Below are 24,608 nucleotides of genomic sequence, written 5' to 3'. Positions count from 1 at the left end.
TTTTATATGATATATACACCAGACGTTTATCAAATAGTCTAAAGTTAATGCTTATATATCTAAATCCAAGTTATTATTAAACAAATATTGTTTTCAACAATAAGTCGTTATAATTTGATCACATTTCTACTTTTAGTTGTATTTTATCCTACCTGTTTTGTGTTAACCTCTTATTTAAAATAAAAACTTAAGCTTCAAGTTCCTGTGCCCATGTTCTGTGACGTACTTTCTGTACATCATTTTGGCAGAAGCTGTTTTTAATTCTTTCTATACTTATGGTGCACGGTAACTTTGTCGCAACATGGAATACATATAAACAGCTCTATTCCCCTATCTGACCGGGAATTGCATAACAGGCGTTGCTTCCAGTCGAATTAAATGGTAGCATGTCCAAAGAAATTTCGGCTTCGCACTCAAACTGGACAATCGCAGGAAGCAGTAAATTTGTGTGATTGCGGGAAGTATCGGAGATGACCGAGACTTTATCAAAAAGCTGCCCCGTATCCTCCCCGTTATTTGACGCTACTGGCGGCAGCTGCGTCGCGGCGAACATTATGGGGGCATCTTTGTGTAGAGTGGTGTCGTGGTGATACGAAACCATCTCGTTGCTTAAATTAACAGCTTCCACCGTTGCGCTGGAGCAGAATCGGTTGCAGCCCAGGATTGTTGAAAAGGCTTTCCTGAAATCTGCATTGAAGGCGTAGATTACGGGATTCAGCGACGAATTCGCCCAACCGAACCACGCGAAAATGTTAAACGTCGTGCCACTTACGCACAAGGGGCCCCCGAGTTCGGTTAGGTCGCAAAAGGGCACCATGCAATTAAGCACGAAAAATGGCAACCAGCAGAATACAAACACTCCCATGATAATGGAGAGGGTTTTTAAAACCTTCGTTTCTTTTTTGAACGTCGTTTTCAGAGATGCATCGTTGGAACAATCGCTTGGATGCTGGTGGTTCTGCGCTTGCTCCACCGCCCTCTCCAACGAAGATATCCGTCTAATCTGCGTCTGGGCGATTCGGTAAATCCTTGTGTAGGTGCCAACCATAATGACAACTGGGATGTAAAAACTTATCAGTGACGATGATATCGCATATGTTCTGTTTAAAGTGGCGTTGCAGTCTTCGGTCTGATTGCCGGTGTTGGAGACGTTGAACTCCTCCTCAGCTTTGTGCCAGTTCAACTGCACGGGTATAAATGAAATGAGAATCGATAAAGTCCAAGCCACCCCGATCATGATAAAGGCCACCCGCTGTGTCATCTTTCGCTCGTATCTGAAAGGGCTCGCGATGGCCCAATATCTATCCACACTTATGATACACAGATGTAAAATAGACGCGGTGGAGCACATTATGTCAAAAGCTATCCATGTCTCGCAAAAGCTGCCAAAGAGCCAATACCCCGCAACCTCAGAGACAGCTTTCCACGGCATCACAAGAACAGCCACAAAGAGGTCGGACACTGCCAGAGATATCACAAAGAAGTTGGTCACTTTGGATCTTAGATGCCTGAATTTGATAACCGCTGCGCAAACGAGCGTGTTTCCTAATAACGTAGATACTATGAGTAGGAGAAGAACGCACCCGGTCAGCGCTCGGATACCGAGTCCGGTACCATCCGCATCTCCGCCCTCCGCCGCAACCTGCGTCTCATTCGTAAAGTTTTCCATGAGTAGATGGTTTATCATGGCAATCCTTGAATTCAGAACGGATGTGTCTTCTGTTTAATGTGGATTTCATGGGGCTCCGGTAAATTGGTTTCTGATAATTTCCTGCTCGTTGTATTTGATGCCTCACTAACCTGTGGAATTACAGGCTTGCTTAACTCCCGGGAACTTCGGTGATTTATATTTATTCTCAAACACACAGTTTTCTTTTATTGTCTTGCCATATTTCCTTTCTTCGTGAAGTAAATGATCCAAAACACGAGAATGAAAAGACACATAGCGGAGTCCGGCTTCTTTTGTGAATATTTAGGTTTTTAAACTTCAAGGTTTTGGCCAGGATATATATTTATGCATTCTATCTGACAATCCTCCCTTTTGTAAAATCAGAGTTTTATGATTGGTTTGCATTACTCAACGATACAGGATCCCGCCGAATAGCGACTCTCGGTGCCCGCTCTTGCCAATGAAGAACTCTCTACTAAGCATGAAAGCGCATCATCCACGCCGTCCGTTGTTGAAAAATGGGCACCGTAACACTGATTATGATTATGCTCCTCCGCAATATCACTGTCTTCCCCGGTATTGCTATTCTAGTCTTGCAATTCTGCAAAGTGCATGTCCTTCATATTTTATGCTATACTTGCTTAGTCGATTCAGTAAAATCTTATTGAAAATAATATAAATCATTATAGACTCTATGTATATATGAATATTCATTAAAGTTACTACATGCAACGAGTAAGATGAATGAAAATTTTAATTATTCACATCATCTACTAAACTTACAGATATTAAGTCCTCGACTATCATTATCTGCAATTTGTCATTCTTCTTAAAGGGAGTTTCCACATTTCTCTATAGCCGTATAATTGACGTATAACAGACATTATTTGATCGTTTCAACAAACCATATCAGGAGAAAATATGCCTTATTTCCAGTATTCATATGTTTAAATAATTATTGATTTGCCGGAAATTCAGAGCATGGCATGAAATATCCTGCTCCAATGCTTTTATTTATACATCCTTCATAACCTGTATAGCCCACATCGTACGGTAAAAGGCATTAGCTGGTATGTTCATGTATATACAAACCATTTGAAAAATCGGTTTAATTGCTCTTCCATTGTGTAAACATCTATATTCTCCTGAAGACTTTTTATTGACCAAAAAGAAAAAAATACTATTTCCTTTCGCCCTCTACTGGATACAACTGCGAATGACATATTTAGCGTCAGATGAAAAATAACTTGAACAGTAAATAGATCACTGAACTTTTCTCTTGCTTTCAATACTGTCTTGACACGCATCATGCAGAAAGGAACGTGGCCAAAGTGGACTCTCACTGAAGACTGGGAAGACAGGAGGAGAAGGTAAGGAGCGTGCACTGATTACAGCGCGTTGCTGCACACACCACGTGACAAACCACCTCAGGAATGAGAACCTGAGTGCAGCCATGTGGCGGGTGATACCTCAGCACCACACTAGTCCGGATGGACCTGGGTGAGGTTTCTTCCCAGTGGCTGGAGTGCCAATCCTGCCACCAACCCCCAAGTTATTCCTTGTAAGTTGAAGGACCTCTTTATAGGGATGGATGTAGATTAACGTCACACCCAGGACAAAGCAATTGCAGGTTAAGGGCAAGAGAGTTTGAAATTATACAAACAGTGTATATATACTCATTACAATTCTTGTACTGTATCAATTATTCCATCCATTATCCATCCATCCATCCATCCATCCATCCATCCATCAATCAATTATCTTCCAGCTGCTTGCTAGTAAATTCATTCAGACCTTATATTACTTTAGGTCCAATGAATTAAATGAAAGAAAAACATTAGATTTCCGTCAAATTCCAGAGCAAATGTAGCACGCCACCATTGTGCTACAGGAATACAGCGGATGTGAAAAATATAGCAGGATGGCACAGTGGTATAGCGGCTGACACAGTGGTATAGCGGCTGACACAGGGTTATAGTGGCTGACACAGTGGTATAGTGCCTGGCACAGTGGTATAGCGGCTGACACAGGGGTATAGTGGCTGACACAGTGGTATAGTGCCTGGCACAGTGGTATAGCGGCTGGCACAGTGGTATAGCGGGCTGGTACAGTGGTATAGCGGGGCGTCACAGTGGTATAGCGGCTGGCACAGTGGTATAGCGGGCTGGTACAGTGGTATAGTGCCTGGCACAGTGGTATAGCGGCTGGTCACAGTGGTGTAGTGCCTGGCACAGTGGTATAGTGGCTGGCACAGTGATATAGTGGCTGCCACAGTCATATAGTGACTGGCAGAGTGGTATAGCGGCTGGTACAGTGGTATAGTGGCTGGCACAGTGGTATAGCGGCTGGCACAGTGGTATAGGGGCTGGTACAGTGGTATAGCAGCTGGTACAGTGGTATAGGGGCTGGTACAGTGGTATAGCGGCTGGTCACAGAATATAGTGCCTGATACAGTGGTATAGCAGCTGGCACAGTGATATAGTGGCTGACACAGTGGTATAGCGGCTGGCACAGTGATATAGTGGCTGGCACTGTCGCATCACGTTCAAGTCTTTGCCAGGGTTCCTTATGTGTGGAGTTTGCATGTTCTCCTTATGTCACTCAGGGGTTTCCTCCAGATACTCCAGTTTCCCCCTACAGTTCAAAAACATGCTGAGGCTACTTGGAGATACCAAATTGGCCATACTGTAGGTGTGTGAGTGTGCCTTGTGATGGATTGGTGCCCCATCTTCGGTTGTTCCCTGTCTTGTGCCGATGGGCTCCAAATCCCCCAGCAACACTGAAAATGGATTAGAGGAAAAAAATAGCAAGCATATAGCGCAGAGATAACACAAAATCGATTAGGCTGCGACCAACACAATTCAGCTGTTATATTCAGCAAAAATTTGCAGCTATAACAGCTTCGACTCTTCTGGGAAGGCTGTCCACAAGGTTTAGGACTTGGAATTTTTAGCCATTCTTCCAGGAGACCATTTGTGAAGTTAGCCACTGATGTTTGACGAGAAGCCCTGGCTCGCAGTCTCCACTCTAATTCATCCCAAAGGTGTTCTGTCAGGTTGAGGTCAGGGCTCTGTGCAGGCCAGTCAAGTTCCTCCACACCAGACTCGCTCATCCATGTCTTTATGGACCTTGCTTTGTGCACTGGTGCGCAGTCAGTTGGTACAGGAAAGGGCCATCCCCAAACTGTTCCCACAAAGTTGGGAGCATGAAATTGTCCAAAATGGCTTTGGATGCTGCAGCATTAAGAGTTTCTTTCACTGAGTTTCTTTTCAGGGGCCAAGCCCAACCCCTGAAAAACAATCCCACACCATAATCCCCCCTCCACCAAACTTTACACTTGGCACAATGCAGGCAGGCAAGTACCGTTCACCTGGCAACCGCCAAACCCAGACTCGTCCATCAGATTGCCAGACAGAGAAGCGTAATTTGTCATTCCAGAGAACACGTTTTGACTGGTCTGGAGTCCAGTGGTGGTGTGCTTTACACCACTGCATCCGGCGTTTTGCATTCCATGCACTTGGTGATGTAAGGCTTGGATGCAGCTGCTCGGCCATGGAAACGCATTCCATAAAGTTCTCTACGCACTGTTCTTGAGCTAATCTGAAGGCCACACGAAGTTTGGAGGTCTGTAGCTACTGACTCTGCAGACAGTTGGTGACTTCTGCACACTGTGCGTCTCAGCATGCGTTGTCCTCCCTCTGTGGTTTTACTTGCCACTTCATGGCTTCATGGAGTCGCTATTGTTCCCAATTGCTTCTACTTTGTTATAATACCACTAACAGTTGACCGTGGAACATTTAGCAGCGAGGAAATTTCATGAATGGACTTATTGCACATGTGGCATCCTATCACGGTACCACGCTTGAATTCACTGAGCTCCTGAGAGCGACCCATTCTTTCACAAATGTTTGTAGAAGCAGTCTGCATGCCTAGGTGCTTGATTTTATACACCTGTGGAAATGAAGGGGTGTCCCCATACTTTTGGCAATATAATGTATAACTAAAACACAAGCTGCAGAATTAAAGCGGAGAGATTTTCAGAGGTATACTTAGACTGTGGCTCCTAGCTGCCCTTTAATCTCAGATCCAGAGTGTCTGACTCACAATATCACAGTGTGCAAACTTCTCATTAAAGTTATGGTCGGTCTCAACCGCAATGTAATGAACTGAAGACAGTTCTAAGTAGATTATAAGTAAACAGGCAAGGAAGTAAACTGATGATTTTCAGCTCAAACGACTTTGACGGGAATCAGGTTTTGTAGTCTATTGTTGTTATTACTATTATTATCTGCTGTACAATAAGGTGTCAGGTCAGTTGTTTGAGTGTGACAGATCTTTGAGTAATACTTGCAGTAAAGGAACTACCTTAGATTAACCTGCCACTTTTCCAGTTCTACAGGTTATTGACTCATATGACTGGAAAGGTAGAGCAAATAGCATGATACGTAACAGACCAAACAGGGAAATCTCACCGTGCACGCATAAGCGCTTATGAGCCGTTTTGACACTCTAAGGAAATAGTAGAGATCACCAATTAAAGAAGAGTCCGACAAAACTGCATTACCACCGTTTGACCAGCAGATGTCATAATAGTGCATGTTTTCTGTCTCGCACTCTGACCGCAGCATATATGTGAGCGTGACTACGTCATTGGTGTTTCAAAATGGCCACCGTTCAGGGAGTGAGTCGAGGTGGTTGCCGGTCGATGTGCTAATAATAATAATATTATAATAATAGTAATAAAAATCCACCGGAGACTTTTTCGGCTGATGCCCCCTTTACAAGCAAGCGTGTGGCTGTCTCGGCTCTTCTGACATGATGTAAGCGGGCGCCGTAAGATGCTGGCCGGCGCGGCGTGCGGAGGAGCAGAGCGCAGATCCGTGTCGCCCGTAGCGGCGCAGCCGCTGCGTTTTTTGTTGTGGAGCTGTGGGAGGACGCCGTGAATGAGATGGAAGAAGCCGCACATGGAGTCCCGCTGCCGCCTTTGTCCGTCGATGTCAACGAGAATGAAGAGATCGCCGATTGTGACGCGGCTGTCCCCGGCTCGGTAAAGGTCAGCGGGAGTAGAGTCTGTAAGAAGCCAGATGGGTCGACAGCGGCCGGCGAGAGGGATGCGAGCGCGGCACCCGCCGGACCGTCCCGCTGCGGCCGTGTCGGCGATGGCAAGATGCTGGGATTCATCACCGAGTGTCTTCCCGGGATTAAAGACGGCTGCGGGGGCTCGGAGCGGCGGGAGGACGCCGCGCTCAACGGCTTTGGGGAGAAGTCCGGGGGGGTGGTGGCTGGATCCGGAGGCAGAGGCGGGGGGACCGAGGGAGCTTTGACCTGGCCGGGGAACCCTCGGCGGGGGGAGGTGAACGGGATGCTGCCAGATGGGGTTTCACCGGGGGCCGGGAGGTGGAGCGGCGGTCGCTTCCACCCGGACACGGCGCCACGGTCCTCGGTGCCCCGTTCCGCGTCATGCGACGGGAGCGGCGGACGCAACGTATGTACTGCCGGTGCCGATCCCCGGCGGGGTTTGCTGTGGGGCATCGCTGACCGGCCGGACGGGGCTCCCAATGGACTCGGGGGGGAAGGGAAAGTGGCGAACGGGGGCATGCTGATAGCAGAGGGAGAGACGGATCCGCGCCGTGCGGCCGCCGACGGCAATCCCCGGCGCTTGAACGAGGAGACTCAAAGCTCGTCGCCGGCGTCGTGTGGGAGTCGGAGATCGGGCTCCGACGAGGAGGAAGCTTCAGAGGCGTCGCACAGGACACTGAGGGGCAAAGCCGAGGAGCCCAGCCGTCTGGGTCCCGACCCACCATGTCTGTCGCTGTCAGAAGATGGGGCCGCAAAGATCCCCCGCAGGCCCTGTACTCTCAGGACTAACCCTAAGGGCACAGTGTCCCGCAGCTGTGATGCCACCCCTCTCAGCCCCTCGGGCGACTCCATATTCACCGACCCGGCGGCACAGCTGGAGCCGGGCTACCAGACCCCGAGAAACACCTTCGAGGGCAGCCGGCGGCAAAGCGCTCCGGAGGGCATCCCGGACGGCCTGGGCGGTGCGGAGGACCCTGCCTCGGACCAGGTGCTGAAACAGAAACGATACGGGATCTCAGAATTTTTCGGCAGGTAAAATGTCCTCTGATCCTCCCCTTTCCGTTCCCTGACACAGTTATTACCTAGATTTTTATTTGTCTTATTAAGTACATTATTAACTGACCATAAATAGTCTTGCCCGAAGGAAGACCCAGTTGTACGGTTAATTTAATGATAAATTAGTGTTAGTTTGCAATTTTGTCATTTAGCGGATATTAAATGTGGATAATTTATTAGTCAATGTACTGTCTGAAAATCACGGGTGTGTAAAGTGTCATGATTCATTTTATTGCAGTTTCCGCTCATAGGTGTTCAGTATGGGACTGATACCATGAATTTCCCCAGGTGTCAGAGATTCTTGTTTTCAAATAATCCCACAGCGTGTCAGTCCTTCGGTGGACCCATAAGAGAAGTTGGACCACAGATACCGGTGATCGGGCCTCCGCTTGACAGCTTGGGCTCCGAACCTCGGTTTCTCATCATGGCTGGAAGTTTAGCTGCATTCAGATGGATAATAAAATGTAGGAAATCTTAACAAGCCATTCAGGGGCAGACCAGCAGCGCCACCATTGTACGAATTTGGGACAGCGTGTGGCTCAGTGGGCTAAGCCTGTGTCCTTGTAATCAGAAGGTCGCAGGTTCGAACCCAGCCTCAGCACGTCTGCGGGTCGTTGAGCAAGACCCTTAACCCCCAGCTCCCTGGGCGCCGCTACGGGTGGCAGCCCTTCGCGGTCAACTTACTCCACAAAGAGCAAGTTGAGGGAGGCGTAAAGATAATTTCCCTACAGGGGATCAATAAAGTATCAATTAATTTATTTGCATATACTTTGCATACCGAAAACGTACAAATTACACATGTAATATGGCAGCGAGTATGTTTTTGTTTTGTTTAATAGAACGTCATCTCTGAAAACTCAGATGGTAGGGAAAATAAACTTGACATATGCATTTACGATTTTGCAGGTATCCGCTGTTACAGGGAACTGGTTAATGTAAACGTGTGTTGTTTGGTTACGCCCGAGCCGTCCGTGGGCTTGTCGGTGTTTTCCCGAAACACACGTGAGAGGGCGAAGGTAACCTCGCGGACGGAAGTGAAGAGCAGCCCTGGTCAGTCACACGCTGCTTCAATCAAACGTCACCTTCCCTCCACTGTAGGACGTGACTCGTTTCTGGGTTAAAGCTCAGTTATTAATCAGTTTAGTAGAAAATTAATAATCGTGACATTTTCTTCTGGCTTTCTTGTTAGTCTGGGGTTGTACTGTAGTGTATAAGTGTCCTAGTGCACTCCCCGATTTACGAAGAATAATTGAGCCGTTCGTTGCTGATTCATATTGCCACTGGGACGTGACATGCTAGTATTGAGGAATGCAATTTTATTACGTGTTGTGCGTTAAATATCACGTTTTGGCTGCACTGCGCGTGGTTGTTGGGAGTCTGGCAGCGATCACAATACCCTGAGCGTGTCACGGAACGTGTGATTCTCTTCCAAGGACATTAAACGGTATTTTGGAAGTGCTATTATGAGATGAAATGAGAGAATTCTATTTCAAGTAGTGCATTATTATTGTTAAGTCATTATCTTACCCAGCGTGGACCTCATTTAACGAAAAATAATAATGTGATGCTTGTGATGACCCTGGGTTTTTCCCCCCCTAAATCCGCCTCCACGCAACCCCAGCTAATGGCCCTGTCCTGAGGGCAGCTGTGATTCGAGACTTTCTCTCAGCTGATTCCGAGCAGTAGATGTTTGTAAGGTCTTAATTGTCAGATCTCCGGTCACATGCCGAATCTCCGGGACGCCGCGAGCATTTCATTGCTGCCGCGAGACGACCCTCTTGGCTGTGAGGAATCCAGACGCGCATATTTACTTCCCCTTTTATTTATGTAAATGGGCGCTCGTCATCTATTAGCCAGGAAATTGAAACAGGCACCGTGTAACTCGGCCTTTTAAAAGAATTAATTTGAAGCAGAATGTTTTCGGCCGAAACAGAAAGCGTAAATGCCTCGCTTTGTGCCCGTCCTCCAGGGAAGCCGTAATCTCCCCAGTTCTGGTTCATTTGATGCCGTGTAAGTGCTCCGCGTGCGCATATTAGTTAATGGTAGTTTTTCAGCTTGGAGGAGAAAGCTAGTTAAAAGTCCAGAGGGGGGGATTAACCGCTGTCGTTTTTAAGTGCATTTTTGCGTGCCGGGCATGCGCAGTGTGGTCTGCAGTGGGTAAGGAAAGCGTTCAGTCAGCAGGAAAGGTGCCAGGTGGAGTAATGATCCTGTCTTTGATGGATGCGGATGCATTCATGTATATGCTCAGTATCCAAAATCGGATCCAATAATCGAAGTACTAGCTTTGTAGCTTTCTGGTGCTATGAGCTAATAGAAATCAGAGTACGGCTTTGTGGATCCCACCTCCCCATGATAGACGCCTCAGGAGGGCTTTTTGCACGGCCGCTGTATTACTCTGCATGGCTGCAGAGGGAGATGCTGAATTCTAACTTCGGCCTATAGCGCGCCAGTGTGGTGTCATGTGACTTTTTAAAAATTCCCTTTTGGCTGGCAGACCAGTCAGTGGCAGAACGAGGAACTTCCTACATTGGTGCTTGGCAGAGAGGCAGGGATGTCACAGACAGCTGCGTGTATGTGAGGGGAGGGGAGAAGACGTATCTGGCAAGAACTTAAATGAGGGAGTGTGTTTATCCCTCAGCATGGTGAGAAGTTTAGGGTTTCTGTGTGTTGTCCAGAATGACACCTCGCAGCCTGGTGTTTTTCCATGCCTGGGAATCTCGCTGCCTGCAGTCGTTCCTCTTGAAGGCCGTGTCGGAATGTGCTGTTTGCGTTGGATGTGTTCTCGGTGCCAGATGCATTAGCAGTGGAAAGGTCCTGGCTGTGTGAGAGCCGCTCGCCTCTTCCCCTGTAAAGGAGGCTCGCTCCTGTGCCCCGCCCCATCATTTTCACCAGCCAATAGGAATGTGGCACAGAGATCATGTGATTGTTTTTCTCCGAACTGGAGTTTCTTTTATGGGTGGACGATGGCACGAGTTTGCCGTCGGCTTTTGCATATCGCGACGCGCCCTTTCTCTGCAGAGAGATGAGTCTTTGGTTACTTTACCCAGTTCTTGTGAAATACTGCAATAATCTGTGGACCTGCCCCCAAGATCTGGTGCGGAGGAGACAGGAACATCAGCCGTGGAGGGTTAAGTCCTGCCCCCTGGCTGCGGCTGCTCGTTTGCTGACTGTTTCTGCTTCTGCTGTGCTTGTGGTTTCGGTTCTCAGTGAGATTCACTTTGTCACTCTGCACGGACGATGGAAAAAAGCCACAGTGTCAAAGGGAAGCATCTTTAATAATTAATGCCGCCCAGCAGTGGGCGCTCTCCTAGGCATTGAGTGTTGAACGCTTTTCTGAAGTATCAGGCAGTCGCTCCTCTAGTTCAATGGGTTGACTGGTTCGCCTGAACACGACTTGCTGTCCTTGCTTCTGCACGTGGGCCTCCCTGCCAGTAGGTGTCTCCGTGGCTGATGTGGACACCCAGTGGTCCCTCGCCGCCGGCTCTTCTTCACACTGTGTCTTGCTCCGCTGGAGGGAGTCAGTGGTTTCCATGGCTAGCGGCTGTAACAGGATTCCTCGGGTCAGCGTGACCCGTCCCCCGGTCGGCATGCCCGGTGTAAGGGAGCGCGTGCTGGGGCGAGGGCGGGTGCCCGCGAGGTGGCCTCCTCTCATCTTCATCTTCATCTCCCGTGCTCGTCCCATTCTTTGACCCCCGCTTCCGCTTGCTTTAACTCGATTGGTCATTCATTAGATAAATGACAGGGCAGAATAATCCCATTTTACGAGTGAATGTTGTTAAGTCCCTGTCGATTGATATGTGTGTCCCAGTCCCGCCCAGCCAGCCTGCCAGCCATTCCACCCCTTGGTGAGAGAACGCACTCGAGACTGTGGAATTTGTTGCGCTGTTGGTGGCATGGCCAGTGAGCACCCCCCCCCCCCCCTCCCCCACTGGGGGCGTCGAGAGTGGCGGTAAGGGAACTGAATCTTACTGGTTCAGTGACACACCAGAGTGAGAGCTTGAGAAATGTAGCTCCGTAGAGCCAGAGACAAACATCTGTCTGTGCCTCTGTCTGTGCCTCTGTCTGCCTCGCCCAGCCCTAAAGCCCCTGACTCACTTTGCCCAGAAGTCAAGCATTTCTTCCCCTCCCCTCCTGCCCAGCGCGACTGAAACGATGCTATCATTTGCTTTCTTACCGCGAGATGTTTCTTGTTTTTTTTCCTCCTTTAATCCTAGCAGGGGTCTGTTTTCTAAGAAGCCCAAAGAGCCGCTGCAGAGCGCCCCCGGATGGAAGCTCTTCGGCAGGGTTCCACCCAGGGAGAACCCACAGAAAGATTCCCGGACCATTCAGCAGGTACATACAGACGTTTATGTTTTATTCATTTAGCAGACACCTTTATACAAAGTGACGCACGATTGAGCATTTATGGTTCGGGGTCCAACAGTGAATTCACACTGCTGAACATGGGACTTGAACCTGTGACCTTCTGACTAGGGGCACGGTGTCCGAACCTGCTGAGCTACACGCTGCTCACAGAGGGGGCGGAGCCCCGGCATCTCCCCTCACAGTGTCTTCAGCCCTCCGAGCTTACCCATCGCTTCACCTCCACGCTGCAGAAGTCTCGGGAACGCAGCTGCCCCACCCAGCATGTGCGTAGGGTCCTCCAGGGCAGAGAACCCCCCTCTCCCCAAGCCCGCCGTCGTGGCTCAGAGCCCGGCCCGCTGAAGGGGAATGCACGCTTCCTGTCACCTTTCCCTAGAACGTCATCACCCTTAATGCCGGTGTTTACGCGCCTCCGGCGGCTGAAGGCGTTCCTCTTTGTGGGAAGCTCAGCTCCATGGTCGTAGGACGTGTCGAGAACAAGGCGTGATCCTCTCAGGTCACATGACCCACAAGCGGGAGGGCCTCCGTAACAATCTCACTACTGGACATATTTACATCGAGGCGGTTTAGGAGAAAAGTAAACCCTGCAAAGTACGTGTTTGTTACGCTCTTGCACGTTCCTTCACAGAGCCAATCCCACCACCATTGACAGGTCTCAGTAGCTCAGCCAAGGACGCTGGGACCCTCTATCGCTGCCATATGTCTTTCGGGAGCAGCCCATACCAGAACTTTGCAGTCATGGGGCCGTGTTACGCCACCTGCTGGCCTTTATACGTCACCACGTGTCCTTTTTAGAAGCTCCCGTCTGTAGGGATTGGCACACGCATGTTCATTATGTCTGAAAATGCATGCTATTACTTATGAATATTTATGGGGTGTTTACATGTCGCGAACCAGCCTGCACAAAGGCCTCCGTTAAATCTGCGAGACGATCAGTTTCTGGGTATATTTACTGCCTCTATCCCAGATGCTGGACCCTTTGTCTTCAGTGCCTTTTTGACGACGCCACCTGCTGCTCACTTCCAGCCCCCCTCCTCAGGCCGGCCCAAGGGCCTGGGGGGGGGCGAAGCGGGGGCAGCTAGCGCGTCGCAGCTGTCGAGCCTTCAGCTGGAGCCCCCTCCCTCCCCCCCCCCGCCATGTCTGAACAGGAAGTGAGCTCCCTGCCCCTGCTGCGCTTTTGTCCAGTGCAGTTGGGAGCAACCTAAACGTCTGGATTAGTAGGGGTGGGGGGTCTCTGAAGGAACACTGAGGCCAGTTTGTTTCCATGTATAGATGGATCAGAGGAGCTGAAAGCAGCCCAGTGCTTCCCAAAAACACCCCCACAAAGACGCAGTATTTGCTCGATTTAACGTCTCTTCTCAAGTGTCAGTCCTGATGTCGTCTTATTTCACATTCATGCCTGATAACAAGATCTTCTCTGATACGCCCCTGTACTGAGTTGCCCATGATGTTGGGGGGGGGGGGGGGCACCTGGTTTACCACCTGGTTTGCCACCTGGGCTGATTGTCCCTGGGAGGTGTGGGCGTGGCCAGCTGGCTCCTCCCCCACCTGTGACCCAGCCTCTATAACGTTATATCTCTTCCAGAGTGCCGACTGACTGTGTGCTTGTTTTCTCTTTCATCAGGATGGTAACGCCAGCAGCCTCACCTCTGTATCTACACCCAATCTCTTAAGTGCGGGGGTATGGAATCTCATTTCGCTTACTCTCTCTCTGTCTCCGGTCATCTGTCCAGCTTTCTCTGTGCATGGAACCCGCTGAACACTCATTTTTGCTCTGTCCATTGGTTGCCTGCGCTTCTGCGTGTCCCTAGGGGGCGCCAGCGCAGCGGCCTTCTCATGCCGCACAGCTTAGAATGCTTGTCTGCTGCACCGCCGACCCCCCCCACCCCACCCCCACCATTGTCAGCGATGCCTGCCTTCCCAGAGCTGCGGGAGGACAAGGGGGTGTTTCCGTAGACGTGAAGGGTCAGCCTCGGCCCTGCTATGTGTATATGCTTTTTGTGCTGGTGCTATAAAGCTGTGGGGGTCATACATATAGAGCAGCACACCCTGATCTGCCCACCTACAGAAATACAATTCCTTTTGAACATAATACATACAATTCAAGCAAACACAGCAGGCAGAAGGTTTGTTTGTTTGTTCGTTCATCCATTTGTTGCCCAGATTGTCTTTCGTTTTGCCGGCTTGCTGAGTTGACTTTTGGCTTAGTCTCTGTGTTTGCTATCTGGATCTCGCTCTGCCAGTGAACTGCTGCATCTTCCTTTGTAGCACGTTAATGACACCCCACAGTCCTTATTTCGAGTTTCCTTGTGCCACAGGATTCAGTTCAGTGAAATGAAGGAGTAGATTGTCTGTCTGCTTTCTTTGTTTGTACTGGTGGTTGTTGGCACAAGGCCCCGATTCAAAATACTCGGTTGTTGTCGTCTTGCACCGGTATGTCAGAGTCTCTGACTTGTTGGAGGAGGAGCTCAGCGAATCGAAAATGCGATTTGTCGCTTGCCACTGAGCTTTTTTTGCATATGCCGCAGTCGTCCATACGCACTTGTGGATGAATTCCAGGGGCAAACTGATGTGATTTTTCTCAGGAGGATGAAAGGAGGGTGCTGTGCATTACATGCCATGAACCATCACCGTCGCTGCCCCTCTCTGCTGGTCATTCCCTAACACTTTGTAACCATACCCATAAATCACTCGCCATGCCATCCATCGGCACAATGTGTCCAATGAACCATCATAACATACTTCCTCTCTCTGAAAGATCGCCGTTGTGACCCACTGGTACAAAACTGACCCCTTCAACCATGTTATCGCCGATTAACCGACTAGAGTAACCAAAACAGGCAAGACCAGTCACTTAATGCAGACTCCCTTTGGCTCGCATAACCCCAAGGCCTCCGTGGCAATTTCTTTGAGTCATTGAAAATCCACGGTGATCAGAACGATCCTGTTGTAGGGCACTACACTAATGACCTGGACTGCAGCCATACTGGGGAAAGTCAGCACCTCAGTCGTGGGTAATTGTCCGAATCGCTGGGGGCGTAGCGAGGTGCCTTGCTCCATTTATACAGCTGGAAGGTGTTGAGCCAGGTCGTAAAGGGAAGCTCACAATGTTCTTCAGCTCACGAGTATAGTGTTTCCCGTAGAGGGCCTATTTTTAAGGTTTGAGATGCCGGCATGCTGGCATATCTGAGGAATCTTTACAGTTAGCTGGTTAGTTTTCGCGGAAGCCTAAAAGGATTTTAATTTCATCGAGTCAAAATTAGAAGCTGTACCCATCCCCCCTCGGCCCCTCCCATTGGAGTGTAGTGCCTTTCTCTGATTGGTGTTGCTGCAGTGTCCACCCTGGCCATCCTCGTCCACACCTGACGGTGACCAGCAGTGTTATCCCACCCGTGGATGCCTCCGCGCGTGTGTGAGATGTCTTTTGTCCTCTCGCTGTCTGCTCAGGAGTACGAGGCTCGTACGGGGAAGATGGTAGCGGCCTCTGTCCAGCCTGCGCACGGCAGGCGGAAGAACCTGGAGTTCGAGCCGCTTTCCACCACAGCACTTATCCTGGAGGACCGGCCGGCGTGAGTATCCGGAGGGCAAGGTTGGAGAGGGGGGCAGAGACGGTGTCACTCGCTCTGATGTCATTGGCTGGTCACCTCCGGCGCTCCATGGCAACCACCATCTGGTTGTTTGTCCCGCAGACTCAGGATCTCATTAAAAATGCAGGAACCCCGCAATCCGAGCCACCGGGGGCCCAGACCGCCCCCCCCCCCCCCCTCCACTTCCTGATCCTTCCATCACGTTTCCATCTGAGGGGGCATGTGTCCATGTCGCCATGGTGACCCTTTTAACAGACATCTATTTGCCTCCCCTCCCCTGCTGTAGAAATCTACCCGCCAAGTCTGCGGAGGAAGCTCAGCGCCACCGTCAGGAGTACGACGAGATGGTAGCAGAGGCCAAGAGGAGAGGTGGGTGTCGGGCCGCGTGCCATGAGCCGTTTTCCAGATGTTTCCGCCACCCGTGGAGGAGGGGGCTTGTTAAGAGCTTCTCAGCCCCGGCTGGAGTCCCTCGAGGCCCGGAGGTGGAGGGTTTCTGATGGCGTGTCGTGTTTGTATGCTTCCCCCACCCCCAAACCCCCCCCCCCCCCCCCCCACAGAGATGAAGGAGGCCCAGAGGAAGAAGAAACTGATGAAAGAGAGATTCAGACAGGAAGAGAGTATCGCCAATGCCATGGTGACCTGGAACAGCGAGATCCTCCCCAACTGGGAGAGCATGTGAGTGGGAGGGGGGCTGGGTGGTGGGGACTGAATCTGCTTAGCAGACACCTTTTTCTTCCCCTCCGCCCCGGGAAGAAGGAACAGTTCACATGATCCGCAATCAAGTGAATGTGAAACTAAGGCACTGTCGGTTGAAACAACCTGCAGCTTTTTCTACAGGGCCGCAACTAGGAATTCTCGTTCCCCTGATTAAAAGTCAATTTGGACCTGCTTGGGTGGTGGGGGGAGGGGGGTTCAATTCAATTTTATTTGTATATCGCATTTTCACAACATTACTTTGCCTCCAAGCGTTTCACATTATCCTCACCCAAAGCCCCCAGTGAGCAAGGTAGCAGCGGCAAGAAAAAGCTCCCTAGTAGGGAGGAAGGGCGTCACAGGCAGGAGGGAGGGCGGGCCGGCAGGCCGGAAGGACGTCACAGGCAGGAGGGAGGGCGGGACAGCCGGCCGGAAGGACGTCACAGGCAGGAGGGAGGGCGGGACAGCCGGCCGGAAGGACGTCACAGGCAGGAGGGAGGGCGGGACAGCCGGCCGGAAGGACGTCACAGGCAGGAGGGAGGGCGGGACAGCCGGCCGGAAGGACGTCACAGGCAGGAGGGAGGGCGGGACAGCCGGCCGGAAGGACGTCACAGGCAGGAGGGAGGGCGGGACAGCCGGCCGGAAGGACGTCACAGGCAGGAGGGAGGGCGGGACAGCCGGCCGGAAGGACGTCACAGGCAGGAGGGAGGGCGGGACAGCCGGCCGGAAGGACGTCACAGGCAGGAGGGAGGGCGGGACAGCCGGCCGGAAGGACGTCACAGGCAGGAGGGAGGGCGGGCCAGCCGGCCGGAAGGGCGTCACAGGCAGGAGGGCGTCGCGGACAGAGGGACGGGCAGGTAAGCTAAGAAGGGCAGGCAGGTTTGAAGGACGTCACAGGTAGTGGAGGTGTCGCAGGCAGCAGGACAGGCAGAATATCTTCTTTTTTTTTTGCGTCTTCAAGCAGCACAGCCCAGGAGGGGTGGGGAAAATAAAAAGTACATTAGCCAAAGGAGGAGTACAAACAGTACAAACAGTTAGGTGAGTGTGATATGTAAGCTCCGGCAGATATGGTTATGGAGGCATAAGTAGTAGGGAGAGGCAGGTGGGAACACAAGTTGAAGTTAGAGTGACAGCACTGACAGTTCAGCTCATCCAAAGCCAATGGCACCAATCCCCACCCAGCTCTACACCTCACACTATAGGTTTGACTGGGAGTGAGCAGTTAGCTAGAGCTAGAACTAGAGTCCCTATAGGCTAGACTGAACAAGTGTGGTTTAAGTCTAGACTAGAATACTGAGAGTGAGCCTGAATCTCGCACACCCACTGGGGGACCATTCTGTGGCCTGCTGTAGTTCATCCTATTCTAGGTACTGACAGATATCCTGTTCCTTTCACTTTCAGTCTGAAGAAATGATTTGCTTAGCAAGCCCCCCCCCCCCCCCCCCCCCGACTCTCCTGGGATATCCATGCCCCTACTGTGCCTCTGCTTTTCTTGTGCACTGGCGTGACCACCTGTCTCTCCGCTCAGCAAAAACATTTACGTAGCAAATACGTTTGCACTAAGTGCCAGTGAGGAGAGCTTGGGGTTAACGCGTAGGGTTAGCGTGTATAGGCAGCGTGTAGGGTTAGCGTGTATAGGCAGCGTGTAGGGTTAGCGTGTATAGGCAGCGTGTAGGGTTAGCGTGTAGGGGCAGCCACTGCGGGGGCCCCTAGAGCCATTTTTGGGGGTAAGGCCCTCGCTCAAAGGCCCAACTGTGATGTGATTACTCTGTCAGTTATAGGATTCTAAACCCACACCCTTCCAGCCACAGGTACAGATCCCTGACCTCGGGCTGCAAACACCTCCGCTCAACTCGGCTGAGTGAACAGATGGGAATCTTTAAAAATATGCAGTCGAACAAAACCGTCCGCAGCCATTGCCAAAACAGATGCTGACGCAAGTTGTTATCCGTTGTCAGGGAACCGTCAAAGTAATTAGCAATTAACGATGGCATTTAAGACGCAGTGTTGTCTTATTAATGTTCTGCATGACTGAGTTAGCTCTGCGGCCGTTCGTGGTGGAGTGACAGGCCCGGGGTGGCCCCGCCCAGGGTCGGCACGACAACCGAGACATGCCACTGAGCATGTCGCCTCTGTTCCAGCAGGCGCCACACGCGGAAGGTGAGGGAGCTGTGGTGGCAGGGTCTGCCCCCCAGCGTGCGGGGCCGGGTGTGGAGCCTGGCCATCGGAAACGAGCTGAACATCACGCCAGGTACGCGACTGGTGGGTGGGGTGGGGTGGGGTGGGGTGGTGGGGGGAGCGAATCTGAGGATGATTAGATGGTAGCTGGAAACAGGATATCGGGGGAAAGGGGACCTCAGTGTCAACCAGAGGTAGGTAGTTCAAGTCCAGACGTAAAAATCCAGACCAAGATTTTGTTTCAGCCAGTTCCGTAGAAAGTAGCATAGTCACAGAGTACTCAACTGAGTACAAAATCTTGGTCGGGATTTTTATTTCTGGACCTGAAGTACCCACTTCTGGGGGGTTGGGGTGTCAAAATAAGTCTGATGAACAAGTACAATTAATCCTCTACCATAAATGAGTAGGAACAGCAAGGTGAAGTTTAGCTGGAAATGTCCCTCGCCCCATGAATTGTGTGCGGGGCAAAATTTCAGCATGAAAAAAAACAGCCCCTGCCAGCCGAAGGTGGCAGTTAAGAGTAACCGCAGTGTCCCTGTCTCTCCCTGCAGAGCTGTATGAGATCTTCCTCTCCAGAGCCAAGGAGAAGTGGAGGAGTTTCAGTGAGACCAGCTCCGAGAGTGAGGCGGATGGTACGCTGAAGCTTGCGGTGTCGTGTGTGTGTGTGTGTGTGTGTGTGTGTGTGTGTGTGTGTGTGTGTGTGTGTGTGCGCGTGTGTGTGCGCGTGTGCGTGCATGCATGCATGCGCGTGCGTGTTATCCTTCCCCAGACGTATTTATTTCCTGACTTCCTGCATCGGACAGCAGCTTCCTCTCAGCCCTGCTCATCCAGCCCACTAGTATCGGCTGCTGGCTACAGATCCCACCGCCGTCTCGTTAAAATTCCCGTCCCGACCGTAGGAGTCACCTGCGGTGAAAGGTCCTTATTCTGCGTGTCACTTTAAACTCTCCTGCTCGCCCGCCTGTCTTCCCGCTCTTGCCAGTAATTACTCATTCTTTCCTCTAACATCTGCGCTTAATTTGAAATGCACTGTTTTTGCCAATTAAACTTTCCAGACCCATTACAGCAGAGTAGAGAAGCTCCTTTTTTTAAAAATGAGTATGACACTTCATGCATTGTTAATGCTGGCTGCTTTATTCTAATGGAAAGTCGGCATTTGAAGCTGTTTATGGTGAAGGAATCATCCTCGCCTGGACTCCGTCCGGAATTATGAGCGTTCAGTCTGCTGTGTTGTTTTTCTCCAGCTCTGGCACGGTGTCAGTCATGTGTGGATCTTTCTGAAATCTTATTGGCTAGCATGCTGAGTGGGGGTGGGGCCTTATATGGCTTGCCGCGAGAATTAGGTGTGGAGAATTGCTTTGGAAAAGATGGCACCCTGGAGAAAAATGTGAGGATTCACAGTAGGAGAAAAACATTCATGAATGGATTCCAGTCTTTCCTAAATGTATCGTAGGTTTTTTCAAGGCCGGAATTCCCGCCCGGCCCCGAGCTCCCATCGCCCCGGCAACCCGCTCACGTTTACGGTGTCCTTTACAGATTCAGCTGCCTCTCAGGCGGACCGGGAGTCCAGCCTGGATTTAATCAAGCTGGACATCTCGCGTACTTTCCCTTCCCTGTTCATATTTCAGAAGGTACTTACAAGTACAATTTGAATAGTTATAAACTCATGCTATACAGTTAGTGTCTCTTTGTATCTCTCTTATTCTTGTTGGTGGTGTTTGATTCTGACTGCTGGCTCTCTGTCCGCCCCCTCTAACAGGGTGGACCATACCATGACCTGCTACACAGTGTTTTGGGAGCTTACACCTGCTACAGGCCTGACGTGGGATATGTGAGTACCGTACCCTCCCAGGAGAGACGCTCCTGGCTCCACTCCTGCTTTCCGTCATTTGGGCTGATCTAGATCACGTTTTCCAAGCCTGTGGACAGTTAGGAATTGTGTCATGGAAGGGTGGAGGTAATGTGAGGGCGTACAGTAATGAGTGAAAGCACCCAGAGCTGGTGTTCACCTCCACCCCTTAGGTCCAGGGGATGTCGTTCATTGCGGCAGTACTGATACTGAACCTGGAGGAGGCCGACGCCTTCATCGCCTTTGCCAACCTCCTGAACAAGCCATGTCAGATGGCCTTCTTCAGGGTGGACCACGACCTGGTTAGTCACCTATGCTACATTTATGTTGGCCCTACAATAATATAATTACTGCCCCCAGTTGTGGGATTTGACCCTACAACCTTCTGGACATGGACCCAATATTTACTGAGCTACACACGCTGATAACTGCCTTGCAGGTCACTCGTCTGAAAATAAAAACGTCAGGTTGTAGTGCGGCGATGCCAAAAATGACCAGACGGCCAAGAGCTGCGACATGCCGTGACTCGGAATGAATCCTCGTGCCGTTTGTCCCAGAAGGCTGCTGTTCTCCAGGGTACCTGGGTGCACTTGGACTTACAGCTGTGTTCTCTTCCTTGTCCAGATGCTGAAATACTTTGCCGCGTTTGAAGTCTTCTTCGAGGAAAACCTCCCTAGACTGTTCAGTCACTTTAACAGTTACAAGCTCACCCCTGACCTTTATCTCATCGACTGGTGAGCACATGCTCCACGCCAAAGGCATCTTTATCTTCATGTTTCAAACGACTGTGACTACCTCCGTAGTGATATTCGTCCGGGCTCTGAAACCTGTTTCTTAGCTTCACTCTTGCACACTGAAGCATGCTGGTGAGGGATCCTACCCAACATAACCAGCTTCTAGAACAGAATAAATGATATAATATTCTATATCTATATTCTGTCCTACCTAGCATTAGCAAAATGTTCTGTTCTGTTTTGTTTTGTTCTGTTCTAATCTGCCATGCCATGCTAAGCTATGCTATGTCATATATAGCAGGTATTAGCTTCTTGGAGCCTAGATGGATATTTTGCATGTCAGTGAAGCCCAACATGTTTCCCTTCCCTCTTTCTTTCCCTTCATCTCTCTCTTTCCATTCATGGCACCCCCCCCACCACCACCACTCCAATTCATCTGCGGCCTCAGGATCTTCACCCTGTACAGCAAGTCCCTCCCACTGGACCTGGCCTGCCGTGTGTGGGATGTCTTTTGCCGGGACAGCGAGGAGTTCCTCTTCCGCACTGCCCTGGGCATCCTGCGCCTCTATGAGGAGGTCCTACTGCACATGGACTTCATCCACATCGCCCAGTTCCTCACCCGTCTGCCGGAGGACATCGCCCCCGACAGGCTCTTCGGCTGTATTGCGGCCGTGCAGATGCTCAGCGGCAACAGGAAGTGGGCACAGGTACGGCTCTTCATTCTCCGCGGATAATGTGTGGCACAGTCGGATTACAGGATCAATCTTCGTGGTTAGGTGGTAGGAATGATCCAGCGATGGACCTTGAAAGCTATAAATCTTCATAATCAGTATATAAAAGTCAAAACATGAAGAAAACTAAGCAGTTATACACAATATTTAGAGATGTGGCTAAGGGATGTTGCAAAAAGGGTAATATAAAATGACAATATAATAAAGGACAAAACTGCTGAAGAACGAAAAAGGCTTGGATTGGAATATAATAAAAGTATATGATCAAAAGAGGGATAAAAATGTAATTGAATGCAGTATGAAAATTTGAAAGTTAAAAATACGGGGTTGTTAAAACAAATAAATTACCCTAGATTTTTAGATACGTTTTAAAGTGCTTTAGCTTTTGGAAACGGAAATAATTCAGTTTCACTAATTGCTGTCGGTAACGTATTCCACAGTTTTGGTGCCTCTCAAATACGTTTCTTTGTAACTCTGGGTACACGGTGTGTCAAACATAGGAGCGTTTAAATCTGTCATGGTCTGCAGTTTGCGGCAGGACTTGTCGCCTTTGCTTTTCGTATCGGAGACCGGTCTTATCTTAAACTGACAATATGCTGAGGGGTTCTGCCAGTTTTGATCGTGGTGCCAGTTTGTTCACATTCCCAGAATTCCTCAGAAATGCCACACAATTATCTGCCTGTAAGATCCGGCGTGTGATGATGCATGCCTGGGCTCAGCTGTCAGGAAGGAGACGGTCAGATCTGTACTTCCTGGATTTTCACCATTTTCACTTCCGTGTAACATTGGGTTACAGTACATCTATGCAGTGCGGTTTTCATAATGATGACGATAGTGATGATGAATAGGGCCAATTTTAATTTACCCATATGCATGGTTTAATTGAGATTTTTTTATCCATTAATACTGGTTATGTAATACAGTAATGTACACAATTGCATTAATATATTCACTATACAATATGTATTTTTGTAACGGCTACGACAATAATAATGGTGGTAATAATTTGGGGTACTATTGTGCTAGGAGCTGTTTTTCTAATGCTACTGGACAACAAAATTTCCTGGGGGACGAATAAACTGAATAGTTTACTGGAGAATCTGTGCTTTATGTGGGGAAACAGCGCCATCTACATGACTTCTGTGTAGCTACATTTTTATTTTGATTGCTTTTTGTGGTTATGTATAGGTGTCTAAATTCTGATCGAATAAAAAGCTGTATTTGTATTTACGGCCTTGTTTATGTTTGTTTTGTTCTCCTCTTAGGTGTTTTCTGCATTAATGAAGGACGGCAAGGATGTGGACAAGAATAACAGCCCAGCGCTAAAAAGTTAATGATTGCTCTCTGTACCTGTGCGGTGAAAACACGGGGAGCGATGGACGGTCGGAAACGATCCACGAGCTGATATGAAGCGCAGCTTGAAGATAGACGCTCCTAATAGCCAGTATTGCCGTATTAAATGTTTGGCACAAAGGTATTGAAAGCCGGGAAGTGTTAGTCCACAGCAGTTACAGCCCTTTGTATCAGAACAATTCCACTTTCTTTTCCAAAGTACGACTCCTTATCATAGACTGAAGGCATTTTAACTCCAGTCCGTTTTGTGAATAAAGTAACTGATCTAGAAATTCCACTAACATTATTTATGTTCCATTGATACTTTGATGGACCAAACTAATAATGCGACTAAAATCTGATTTAAAAGTTCATAAATCACCACACATCAGAAAAACCTACGTGCCCCATGTCCAAGGCTATATTAACACTAAGTATATCGCGTATATTCACTTCCACGTCACTTGAAATCAATGCAACCGAATCGTGTAATGATCCTGCAATAAACACTATTCCTTTTAAGTTAACAAATACTGTTTTGTTGTTTTGAGCTACACGCAAATCTATCCGAAATCGCCTCTCAGATTTTTTTTTTTAATTTAAAAAGAAATGTGTTTTAGCTAAAATAATACTAAAAGTTGTGGAATTATATGACGGAAGCCGCCGGTTATGAAGTGCAATAGAGCTCGGATCGGCGCCGAGATGAGGAGTCTCTCGCCACCCGGGTCTCATTCCCCTGAGGGTGACGCTCGATAGCTTTACGGTGATTCTCCGCGGAATGGGGACGGTGCAACGCGACTGTCGGGCATCACCAGAGCGGATTCTCCTTTTAACATCTGAAGTGCGGTTAAAAGAAACTGTACAAGCTTGCTTTTTAAAGATCCCATTTCAGCAGTTGAATGCTATCTAGAGACTTTTTTTTCTACAGACATGTATTTCTGTTCATTTGTACAATGAATGCATCTGTTTATTTTGTAGTATATTTTGAGTTTTGTTTGCGTGTCTACTCTTTATAACAATATCTAGCTGTACATCTCATCTTTGTATTTTAATTTGAAGCTAAGTCATTTAGTCGACTTTTCTACTATTGCTACTCTTGTACAGTTTTCATACCGAATACAGGTACTGTATATTAAAATCAATTGTAAATATATGGAATATCTCCTTGGTACAAAACCACTAGTAACAACTTCATGTGTAAATAAATGTAAGAAGCAGAAACTCGAGATGCGGTATTTATTGATGCTGTAAAAACACAAACACTATGTCTTCGGACCTTTTGCTCGTTCCACATATTCCCTTATCTAAATTCCCCTTTTAAGATTTGTCAAAGGAGAA

General features: G+C 49.3%; 2 protein-coding genes across 9 annotated transcripts; one reads left to right on the top strand and one right to left on the bottom strand.

Moving 5' to 3' along the window:
* Positions 1-322: 322 nt before the first annotated feature.
* Positions 323-1,669, bottom strand: drd6b (dopamine receptor D6b). Its single transcript, XM_048987735.1, has one exon. It carries the CDS (start codon positions 1,667-1,669, stop codon positions 323-325), a length of 1,347 nt encoding a protein of 448 aa, XP_048843692.1.
* A 4,650-nt stretch (positions 1,670-6,319) lies between these two features.
* tbc1d12b (TBC1 domain family, member 12b) lies at positions 6,320-24,491 on the top strand. Of its 8 annotated transcripts, none has more exons than XM_048987354.1 (14): positions 6,320-7,780; positions 12,022-12,136; positions 13,791-13,847; positions 15,614-15,735; positions 16,040-16,122; positions 16,311-16,428; positions 18,588-18,697; positions 19,176-19,256; positions 20,161-20,255; positions 20,384-20,455; positions 20,647-20,775; positions 21,098-21,207; positions 21,656-21,914; positions 23,204-24,491. In XM_048987354.1, exons 1-14 carry the CDS (start codon positions 6,618-6,620, stop codon positions 23,270-23,272), a joined length of 2,583 nt encoding a protein of 860 aa, XP_048843311.1. In that variant the 5' UTR covers positions 6,320-6,617; the 3' UTR covers positions 23,273-24,491. The 8 variants fall into 8 exon arrangements, with proteins under 8 accessions (XP_048843311.1, XP_048843309.1, XP_048843315.1 ...); XM_048987352.1 differs by having other exon boundaries at positions 12,019-12,136; XM_048987355.1 differs by having other exon boundaries at positions 6,321-7,780; positions 18,591-18,697.
* Positions 24,492-24,608: the final 117 nt, after the last annotated feature.

Source organism: Brienomyrus brachyistius, chromosome 20 (assembly GCF_023856365.1).
Source record: "Brienomyrus brachyistius isolate T26 chromosome 20, BBRACH_0.4, whole genome shotgun sequence".
Classification (NCBI taxonomy): Eukaryota; Metazoa; Chordata; class Actinopteri; order Osteoglossiformes; family Mormyridae; genus Brienomyrus; species Brienomyrus brachyistius.
This window is presented reverse-complemented; position numbering and strand designations above follow the sequence as displayed.

What these genes read in the sequence shown, in the direction of transcription:
- drd6b (XM_048987735.1), bottom strand. Translation starts at nt 1,669, where the DNA reads ATGGAAAACTTTACGAATGAGACGCAGGTTGCGGCGGAGGGCGGAGAT.
- tbc1d12b (XM_048987352.1), top strand. Translation starts at nt 6,618, where the DNA reads ATGGAAGAAGCCGCACATGGAGTCCCGCTGCCGCCTTTGTCCGTCGAT. An exon ending in CCAATCTCTTAAGTGCGGGG is followed by an intron (nt 13,848 to 15,613) that starts GTATGGAATCTC and finishes CTGTCTGCTCAG; the next exon opens with GAGTACGAGGCTCGTACGGG. An exon ending in CCCTGTTCATATTTCAGAAG is followed by an intron (nt 20,256 to 20,383) that starts GTACTTACAAGT and finishes CCCCTCTAACAG; the next exon opens with GGTGGACCATACCATGACCT.